Here is a 10,643-nt window from a genome sequence, read left to right as displayed (position 1 = left end):
AACAGATTTAATACACAAACACATGTATGCACTTTCATTAACAACACAGACAGCAATGGGATGTCTGAGCTAGAGAATTCTTCACAAATCGATCGATGTCTGCGTGGTTGGTTTTTGACATCTGTGGGCAACTCTCAAGTGAATTGTCTGCAAGTTGCTTTTGAGTTTTGGAATTTGATGTTTGAAAATGCTTGAAGTTAAGCCCCCTCACATTTCTGAATCACTATTTTGGTTACAAAATGGATGAATCAATGAACGCTGCTTCTCGCCATCTTTGCCATGGCATCTTGCTATTTGGAATTGGTCCATGGATAGATAACAACCTGAGTTATTGACAAATTAATTGCAGGCTTAAATGTGGAGGCTACGCCATTTCATTTATGGGCTTGTGCCATGTCTATTTGGGTTGTTACGTATTTATGAGGTTCTGCCTAAGAGCCAGGGTGCCTGGAGTTTACACTATACTTCCTACTGCCTGTTGCCAGCCAACCGCAAATCATGAGTGCAAGTTGCAGAGCCCCTGACATCACAATCAAGCTCCTCTTTTCTTACCCCGGGCAGCAGCTTTGAGTGACTAGGGCTCTGCCTACATGGAAAATAAAGATACCAAAGGATGTGTCAATCATCAGGAAAAATCCTTTGAGACTGTGAGGTAGGGCCTGGGTTTCAGCTGTTCAGATACTTAGTGGAACAACCCACCAAGCCTTCATCCTGGGTTGACTAGCTCTTTTTATGCTACCTGAAAACAATTGCCTTTGATAGATAAGGCCAGGATCACTGCTGTGCTAAGTATTGTTGGTTCAAGGAGGGGGGGAATAGGTATAAAAGGAGAATTTCTGGATGCCAAGTACTCTTTGGTGAGAGAATCACGGCAGAGATTTAAAATCACAAAATATGCAGCAAAGTGAAATGTGGATGTATAGGCTGTTAGACATTTAAAATATGCCCTTGTGAGTTCCAAAACTTCCAAAGACCACATGTTTGGTAAATTAAGACTGGTTTACTTACAAATTCTTCAAAGATCTGGTTCATGCACTTTTCCCGTGCAGCATTCAGAAAAAGTTGCACAGGCACTAAAACTTGTCAGATACAGAGGTGAAAGTTCCTAAATTATTGGTATAGGAACTCAAAGAGTGGCTTGTGAGAGCTATGCAGCTAAGCAGTAGCAACCAGGTTAGCCTTTTCACTCGCTGAGCTTCTCAAAAAGACTGAAGGGGAACAAGGGCTTGATTACCTAGTTGAGGCTTCTTCAACCTCAGCTCTCCAGGATGCTGGGAACTGTAGCCTCAAAACATCTGGAGGGCCGAGGTTAAGGAAGCTTGACCTAGTCCCCCCCACAGTGAGCTAAACTTGGCAGGACAGCTTACTCTATGGTCTTAACTCCTTCATGCATTAATTAGACTTACGTAAGTTGGTTATATGAGGCTGGTTATCCCACAAGTATGGCATAGACTAATCATGTCGAAGGGTCATTTTAAGGCAGCCTTCCACCAGCTAGTGCTCTCCAGATGTTGCTGGACTCCAATATTCCCCATCCCTGACCACTGGCCATTGCTGGCTGAGGCTGATGAAAGTTGGAACTCATAAGCATTTGGAGGGCACCTGCAAGGAGAACTCTGTTTTAAAGCAACATTTCAGTTCAGTGAAGTGTAAGCTTCTTGTTGCTACTCTGGTGACATTAAAAAAACAATCACTGCTTATTAATGTGTGGCTAATTTGATAGGGAAGAAAACTGTAGCACAGCACTTACCCTCTGAGGGACTATGTCATTTCTTAGGCCACATCCATACCATACATTTACAGCACTAATATACCACTTTAACATTATGGCTTCTCCCAAAGAATCCTGAGAACTGTGGTTTGTTAAGGGTGCTGAGAGTAATTAGGAGACCTCTATTCCCTTCATAGAGCTTCAATTACTAGAGTGGTTTTACAACCAGTTCTTCTTCCCAGGGAACTATGAATTGTAGCTATGAAGTGGTATGATAGGCCTACTGATTGAAATGTACAGGTGAAACTCGAAAAATTAGAATATCGTGGAAAAGCAATTGTTTTCATTAGCTACTGGAGTTTAATATATGAGATAGACTCGTGACATGCAAAGTGAGATATGTCAAGCCTTTATTTGTTATAATTGTGATGATTATGGCGTTCAACTGATGAAAACCCCAAAGTTTTAATTGTTAATTTGGGGTTCTCATCAGCTGTACGCCATAATCATCACAATTATAACAAATAAAAGCTTGACATATCTCGCTTTGCATGTCATGAGTCTATCTCATATATTAGTTTCACCTTTTAAGTTGAATTACTGAAATAAATGAACCTTTCTCCGATATTCTAATTTTTCGAGTTTCACCTGTATACTCTGTTTCCTGTAGTGATGCATGTGGCCCTGAAAGGGAAAGACTAATTCTCAGATGCAGCCAGCTGAGGTTTAAACCAATGGCTTTTTAATTTTTCATTTGTATACCGCTTTTCTACTTTGCTATACACAAGGCAGTTTAAAACCATAAATATGAGAGTATACACAGCAAAGATCACACATCCTATAACAGTCTGATCTAATGCAAATAATTCTTAATTAAAAACACGAGTATAAAAACAAACTCAAACCAATTAAAATAATTGGCATTGATCCAAGATCCAAGCTAGTTTTATAATTTATAGACCAATGTCAAGACAGTAAGCCCGCTCTTTCCGCTTAGTTCTCCTTCTGATTTCTATTCTGCAGGGCCAGGTACTTACGGCATCTCCCTGTCTCTACCCTGCATGGGTCAGCCAAGACACCCCAGTGTCCCTCCAAGTCTCTCAACAGGACAGACAAAAGATGAGAAGGACTATTATGAAGTCCTGGGCATTCCCCAGGGTGCAACGCATCATGACATTAAAATGGCGTAAGTCAGCCTTCAGAGCATTCAGTTCGCCCGAGGAATCGCCAGCCTTGAGGCTGCCCTGTCTAGCTCACAGCCTCCATTCTTCCCTCCTCATCCCCAGCATCACATTTAGGCTTCCAAAGACTTTCCTACTGAAGCCAATAAGATTTGTTTTCAAGCCTAATTGATTTCTTTTCAAGCCAGAGTCACAGCTAGGGAGGGAAAAGTTAACCTTCCCCCTTGCCAAAAATGCCTTCGCACCATACTTATTTAGGCTGGAGAAACACTTCTGTTGGCTTCAGTAGGAAGGTTCCATGAGGCCTAAATGCAGCTAGGGCAGGGGTCAGCAACCCGTGGCTCTGGAGCCGCATGCGGCTCTTTTGCACCTTTGCTGCAGCTCCGGGCAGGGCCGGTGCGTTTAGCGTCGAAATGTAGGGGGCGCTGTGCCGCTCTGCTGGCCCGCCTGCGCCCACCCACTTCTCTACCTTGCCGGTGGCTGTGCTGCTCATGCGTGCCTCATTTCGTGCCAGCGCAGGCGCAGCAGCAGACCGCAGCAGCTTCCCTCCTTGGCGCCTGTCCCGGCGCTTGTGTTTGGCTGCTGCTGGTGGAGCTGCTGGCTGCTGCGATTCGATGAGGCGCAACGACTCAACGAGGTAAGGAGGCAGCTGCGGGCTGGGCCAGGGGCGGCGGGCGAGGGGGAAGCCCTCTTTTAAAAAAGTGGAAGGGCCCGGCTCCAGGACACGAGGTGTAAAGCGAGCGGGAGCGAGTGGAACCAAAACGCAAGAAAGCACCGGGTCGGAGTGGAGCGAATCCGGAGTGAGGGAAACAATCCCACCAAGAGAAGAACTGAAGGGTCGTGGCAGTCTGGGAAGGAAAAGGAAGCCTGGCTGTTCAGTTAAGGGCGGCCCAAACCTGGTTCTATCTGTAGAATTTTGCGGTAAAAAAAAGTGATGGGGAAAGCACTGGAAAGTGGGAGATAATTATCACTTGGCAGAGTGGTATAACCTCTGCACAAATTTTGTGTGAACAAATCAGGATGAATTGCTCAAAAAATAAACAGGCCACCTGCAACCTAATTCTTTACATCCTTTCCTTTAACTGAACAGGTACAGAGAGAAACTGAAGAAGTGGCATCCTGATAAAAACCCAGATAACAAAAAGGAAGCTGAAGAGAAGTCCAGGGAGATAATGGAAGCATACAAAGTGCTGTCAAACTGTAAGGGCTCAGACTCCTAGACCCTTCTGCTGTTCTCACTTCACTGGTGCTTTGGTTTCCCAATGAAACACAAGTTGATCCTAGTTGCTGATCAGCAAGAGAGTGAGGGAGAGAGTCTCTTCAACCTGTGCTATGCACTGAAGCAATCCTGGTTAGAAATCCACACCAGTAATCTTCAGTCTTTTCCCACCTGAGAAGCATCTTTAACCCCAACCTGCAGCATGGGACCCACATTTATTTTATTTTCTAACATATACATTCCACTTCTTCTTCTCTCTCTGGATCTATTGAAACTGTTTTAAAAGTCTACAGGCTTAACCATCTTCTCCCTATGGAACCCTGGGAAATGCAGTTCTGGGTGGGAACCAGTCGGTGATAGATCTCTCTTAGCACCTGTTCCAAATTGCAATTCCCAGGCTTGCAGGGGGAGAGGCAAACAAGTTATAACTAGTACAGAAATGGCACCAATATTTAGAGTGGATATATACCCACACTTTTTTCTCTGCCCGCTCCCAGGCCCCTATCTTTCTACTTTTCTTTTTCTTTTAAAGCAAACATTGTGATGCCATTGCTATGACCCACCATATCTCAGACTGGTCCAAACCCAATAGATAAAGAGCAACAGTCTACACACATCTCCTGACTTCCTGGAGGCATCACCTTCTTTGTTTACAGTATATGCACAGGAGGCTGATGTCCCATTCGTGCCTCAACATTTCCATCTTCCTTTTGGGGAATTGCTTTGGGGTGCTCTTCTGAAGTAGTGGAGCTGTGGGGAAACATGCAGTTTCACCATCAGTCCATGTCCTATTAGTAGGTGCCTAGAGCTCTCTTGCAATATGCCTTCTTTAGACAGCTGCCAGCATCTCTGCACATTTTCATGGCTCCCTATGCTGCTGCAATTGACTATAACTGGGGACAGGGGCATAAATTTGCTTCAGCTTGCATTTTAATGCAACTCTACCTTATTTGCGCTTCCCAAACCAAAACACAAGCCAAAATGCAGCTATCCTTCAAAATTCACACTTACCTGAATTTTGCAATGCAGTTGTTAAAAAAAAATCCAAACACCTGTGTATACATTAGAGGAAAGTAAAAATGCATATAGCGAAAACAACACACAAAAATGATTCATGTTAAGAGAAAATAGCTTGCAAAAACTAGGCAAAATTGTACACAGATATTAGAAGAAATGTTGATGAGTTTTCACATAGACTTAAAAAAATATATGCAAACTGGTGCAGGAATGTGGTGGATTGAATTTAAAGATGGAAAAACTAAAAAAAGGGGAGAGAAACTGAAACTGCCAGGTTTGTTTATCCCTAACTGTAAGCTTCTTAAAAAGCTGGTTAGTCACCGGAGGGGGGGGGGGAATAAGATAAGTTTCAGTTTCATGGATGCCTTGAGCCTAGAGGGGTGCTAGTTTTCCAAATCCTGAATCAAGTGATTGCAGCTGGCTGCAGCAGGGCTGGAGAACTTTCAGGTATATCTTCTGCCTTTCAGCAAACAAGCGTAACCTGGATTGCTCCCTCCAGGACAGACAGAATGAAAAAGGTGAGTGATTTCACAATTCAGTCTCAGGTGCCTGAGAGGAAATGGAGAAAGCCACAATTAGGAGTGTCTCTGTGGAGTTCTTCCTGATCCGCAGAGCTGCAACCTTTGAGTAAGCTGCAACCATTGAGTAATGAGTAATATGTGGCAGCCAGTGACCTGCTTTTACTATCTTGCCCCAGTCATATTTAGCTAGAACAGAGCTCCAGTGCCATGTCATTGGGTGCTGCTTGCAGGGATGAAGAAATTCAGAGTGTGATAATGCCACATGACACTTCTTTAATTACATGTTACCAGGGAGACTGAGATCAGCAACAGCCACTTGTTCCTTGTAACATGTGTTTGGGACCCAAAGGCAGCGGAAGAGAAAGAGTGAAACATCTTTCTACTGTAATTGGATCCAGCTTTGACTTAATCCCACTGAGGTTGTCAGCTCAGCTGACCTGCACTGAATCCTGGGTCAGCAAGCCAGAGGCCACACAATTAATATAAGAATTCTGTTTGCCTCTGGTTGACCTGACAGACAGAGATCAGATCGAGCACAATCAAAATCATTATCTGATGCATGACAGAGAATGCTGTACTGACATGCTGGGTGTTAGCTGGCTAGCTGAGTTGTGGGTGCCTTATTCCTGCCTACCACTCTGTTACAGGTTTATAACCTACTTCAAAGCATGTCATGTACTTTTAAATTTTCATAGCTTTTCAGCTCTCAAGAACCTGCACTGCATAGCCTTTTGCGCTTAGCTACTCCAAGTGGCATATCTAATAAACAGCTCCCACCCCCTCCTTTGCATAATTATTGTTGGCTGTCTTCCCAGTGGTGTCCTCCATCCAACAATAGGCCAGCAGTAGTTGCTGCTCCCCAGAATCACTCCCTCTGGGATTTGAACATTTAAAGATGGGAAGCGCTATTTTGAGTGAAGCAGGCATCAACAGCTAGGAGATGTTAATGAGCAGTGTCAGGTTTATCTGCATATATTAGTTAGAATTTATTTTTAGTTTTAAAATATGTACAATGGATGTTTCCAAACATGTTTGAAATCTAAAATAAAGGGGGGGGGACCAATTGGCTAACAACAGACTTTCTCAGTCAGCTCCTTATGCTTGAAATTTCAACTCCTTCATGGAGAACCAATTACTTAGCTGGCCAGAAGGTTGCTTAAGCAGGTGTTTGCCCAGCCGAGCCCAAACTTGCTTTCTAATTAAGGGTATAAAAAGCTGTTGAGAACTAGCATTGGCGCAACTCTTCTGTCTGCCCTGCAGCCTGGCAGTCTGGCTGGGAGGTGAGTCAGGCAGAGCGAGGTAGCATCACTAAAGCTGTAGGGATGCCTGACCAGCCAGAGGATAAAGGCACGACTGATGGTGCATCCAAAGCAGGTTAAAGAGAAAGCAGGAGAGACTGGAAGCTAGCAGAGGATAATGGATGCAACTCGGAAGGAAGGAGCTAAAGTAGGAGGCAAGGGAGAGGAGGAAGACGAGGAAGACAGAGAAGGTGGAGAAAGCAAAAGCAGTACAGAAACAGAGGAGAATGAAAGGGTCAAAGGGGGACAGGGCTCCCTTAGAGGAGCAGGATACAAGTGGGTAGAAGTGGGTGGAGTTATAGAGCAGAAAGCCCCAGCAGTGAGTCAGAAAACAGGAGAAGGAAGTGTAGAGCTTGCTAAGATCCCACCACTACAGAAACCATTGGGATTAACAGGAAAAGTTAACAATTAGAATAAACTTTAACTACCATGATATATTAATTGATGAACCAGTCATCCATTGTTATTTAATCTTTCTTGTCTTCTATTGCTTGTATGTTATTCTATTGTATGTATGTTATTGTCATGTATGTTAATTCAATTATCCATCTATCTATGAATGAACAGAGAACAACTTGGGTCTAATGATGCTAAGAGCCCTGACCACTTCAGAATAATGGGCTCATCAGGTGGTCTCTAAGAGACACCCTGGGGCTCTGAAGACCCTTGGGGACTTATAGGAAATATGCTGTGGTTCACACACGAGCTTTGCTGATTTTTGCCTCCAAGTAAGATGGAAGTGCTGAGTATTCCAGGCCACTAACTGAACTGTCCTTTAAATAAACTGTGGCAAATAGTCCCACTTCTGAACCCATTTTTGCATCCATTTTGCTTGGTTCCGGAAACACTAGAACAAGCCCTATAAGCTAATTTACCTCTCCCCAAAGCACCACAATTAAAGTTGTTAACATGGAAATCAAAGACATCTTTCTGTTTTTGTAACATTCTTCAAAGGTAGCCCAGACCTGTGTGTCAAACTAGCACATCACTATTCCCCATTTCCTGCATTTTATGTACTTCGGGCATATGATTATCAGATCCTTTCAAGAAGTTTGATATTTTGTGGAATGCAGTCTTGTTTTTCTTTGATAATTGGGAAAGATTAGAAAAATGCATCTCCTTCAAAGGAAGTTGGGTATAAGTATCTTTCTGATATATTAAATTGTGACATGCTTTTAATTTCACTTATCTTCTTTTCTGAAATGCTTAAGTTCTACTAACTAAAAGAACTGTATTTGTTATGCGCCTGAAGATTCATCCTTGAACATTAAATTTTCTGTGTGCTTATAAGAAAGGGGACTTATCCATCCCCCCGTTAACATGGCGGTTGTTGCAGAGGGAACAAAGGTGAAAAACCTAACTGTCAGACTACAGTCTGACAGACTATGGACTACAGACAGCTGTTTCCACTAGATAGAAATCAGGCTTAGATTTGTCCTGTGAACAGAGCAAAATTGTCACAAGACTAAAAACTTGGTTTATTGCAGGTGTGATGCCTGCCCATGAGAAACACAAGAGTAACACGGTAGATGAGAAAGACTACACCAAGCCAGACAAACCAAGTTCTCAGGATGATGAGTTGAGTGTGGAGAATGACAAGAGCACTTGTTCTGAGTATGATGACTCAACATTTGAGTCTGATGATGAGTCATCGAGTTCAGAGCATTATTCCACCTCGAACTCTGATGAGTCTAATGAATCCAGTTCAGAGTCCAGTTCTGAGTGTAGCAGGTCAAGCTCCAAATCAAGTGAACCAAATTCAGAGTCAGATTCCGATTCCAACGATCCAAGTCGGAAGCCTAACAAGCACCCACGTAGAAAGTCTCACAAAAGACACCGGGCAAAGCATAACCAATTGCCTCCTGAGAAAAAGGATTTTCCAGTTGGGAAGTGTAAGCAGAGAAAGAGATTGCAGACCAGGGAGAAAAACCTGCCTACTGAGAACAGCTCATTGCACACTAGGAGCAGCAAGTCTGGTAAAGAACCTCTTGTGGAGAATAGCGAGAGCAACAATGGGAAGAGGAAACCCCCAACTGAGAAGAATGGGGCCTATGCAGAAAAGGCCAGGCAACAGAACGAAGATTGGGAGACCCATACGGGGAAGGCCAAGCTTCCCAAGCTAAAAACTGAGCTGCATCGTGAGAGTAAGCTTCATATAGGGAACACGAAACAGCGGCATGAGAAGTCAGAGCGAAGCACGAAGAACAAGCTTCGGAATGGGGAAGCTGATGCCCCCCCTGGAAAGCATGAGATGCAAACTGAGAAATTTTCAGCACAGAAATGTAGATCCCATCCAGGATGTGAACCTGATCATGGGACAGAGCAGTGTGCTGGGCAGAAGAAACGATCTGACAAGCAGGAGCCACGTATTGGACACCTGAGGTACACTAGGAGGAAAACCTCACCAATCAAAAGTAAGGAGATGTCAGGGAGGATGACTAAGTTGATATCGCCAAAGTTGAAAGACGGAAAAGCAATACATTCCCAAAAGGGTGAGCTGCAGGCTGGGGAAAACAAGACGCACGCCGGGAAGAGCAAGGCGAATGTCCAAAAGAGGGCACTGAATGATGAGAGGAGCAGGACGAAAGGGCAGAAAAATGAGTTGCAAGCTGTGAAGAACAACAAGGCAGTCCAGAAGAAGCAGCTGAATGCTGGGAAGAGCAAGGTGCAGGTCCAAAACGGTGATGGGAGAGGTAACAAAGCAGACCCCCAGCACACTGAGAGCACTGTGCCTGCTTATACATGGAAGGTGCCAGCTACCGTCTGGCTTGGTCCAGCAGAAAATACAGCAAGATTTCTCTTTGGTGGGGCCCCCGAGTTCTCTGGTGCTGGCCAAGCACCACTTCCGGCTAAAAGAAAACCACGTGGAACGAATCAGGCCATGCAAGCAAACCAGTGGGAAAGTATCCAAGCCTGGAATAGAATAAACCAGTTAAATCCAAGGAAGTGCATGCTGCTTCCACATATTGACGCTCCAGCTCAAAATGGAAAGGCAAGGCCTCCATATTTAAGTAGCCAAGGGGAAGTGTTTGATCCAAATGCCCCATCTTCCTGTCCGCGATGCTCCCAATGCTGGTGCAAGCTCTTTCAGGACAACCTGTGAGTGTGGGTAAGTGCTGGGCACTGCCAGGAGTGAGTGTTTGAGAGTACAATAAAGGAAGGGTCAGGAACCCAAATTTTATTTGTTCATACTTGGTGCTTGCTCTTACTCAACAAGATACATGGGAATTATTATGAGGCTACCCAGACACTGGACTCCCAGAATCCCTCAGCCCCAGCCAGCAAGGGATGATGGGGGTTGTAATCCAGTAACATCAAGAGGGCCACAGGTTTTCCATCCCTGAACTACCGTAACAGATGCAGCAATAGGAACACTGAGTATCCAGGGCCTGAAGTGGAGAGGAACAATGGTGCTTTGGCCCAGGGATCCTTTTGCTGAAATAGGTGTCTGTCCCCAATATCCATGACACTTACCGGTAAGCCACTTGCTGCTATGTCTGAATTCATCCCCATAGCATTTACCTTTCCTCCTCGACACTCTGATAATTTCTGCCCCAATTGCCCATGCCTACATAAGATGCCAACATATGAACGTCCAAAGACCTCAGCTGGATTAAACCACTGAACAACCTAGTTCAGCACTTGACTTTCCACACTGGCTAACCAGATGTCTTCAGTAAGTTCAAAAACAGGGTA

At 44.4% G+C, this 10,643-nt stretch overlaps 1 protein-coding gene across 1 annotated transcript; it reads left to right on the top strand.

Annotated features, from left to right (window-relative positions):
• The first annotated feature begins 543 nt into the window (after positions 1–543).
• On the top strand, positions 544–10,134 carry LOC117045773 (dnaJ homolog subfamily C member 21-like). The gene is made up of 4 exons (XM_033147199.1): positions 544–652; positions 3,983–4,092; positions 5,596–5,646; positions 8,435–10,134. The coding sequence occupies exons 1-4, from the start codon at positions 591–593 to the stop codon at positions 10,048–10,050; spliced, it is 1,839 nt and encodes a 612-aa protein (XP_033003090.1). The 5' UTR covers positions 544–590; the 3' UTR covers positions 10,051–10,134.
• Positions 10,135–10,643: the final 509 nt, after the last annotated feature.

The sequence above is a fragment of the Lacerta agilis genome, chromosome 1, assembly GCF_009819535.1.
Source record: "Lacerta agilis isolate rLacAgi1 chromosome 1, rLacAgi1.pri, whole genome shotgun sequence".
Taxonomy (NCBI): Eukaryota; Metazoa; Chordata; class Lepidosauria; order Squamata; family Lacertidae; genus Lacerta; species Lacerta agilis.
This window is presented reverse-complemented; position numbering and strand designations above follow the sequence as displayed.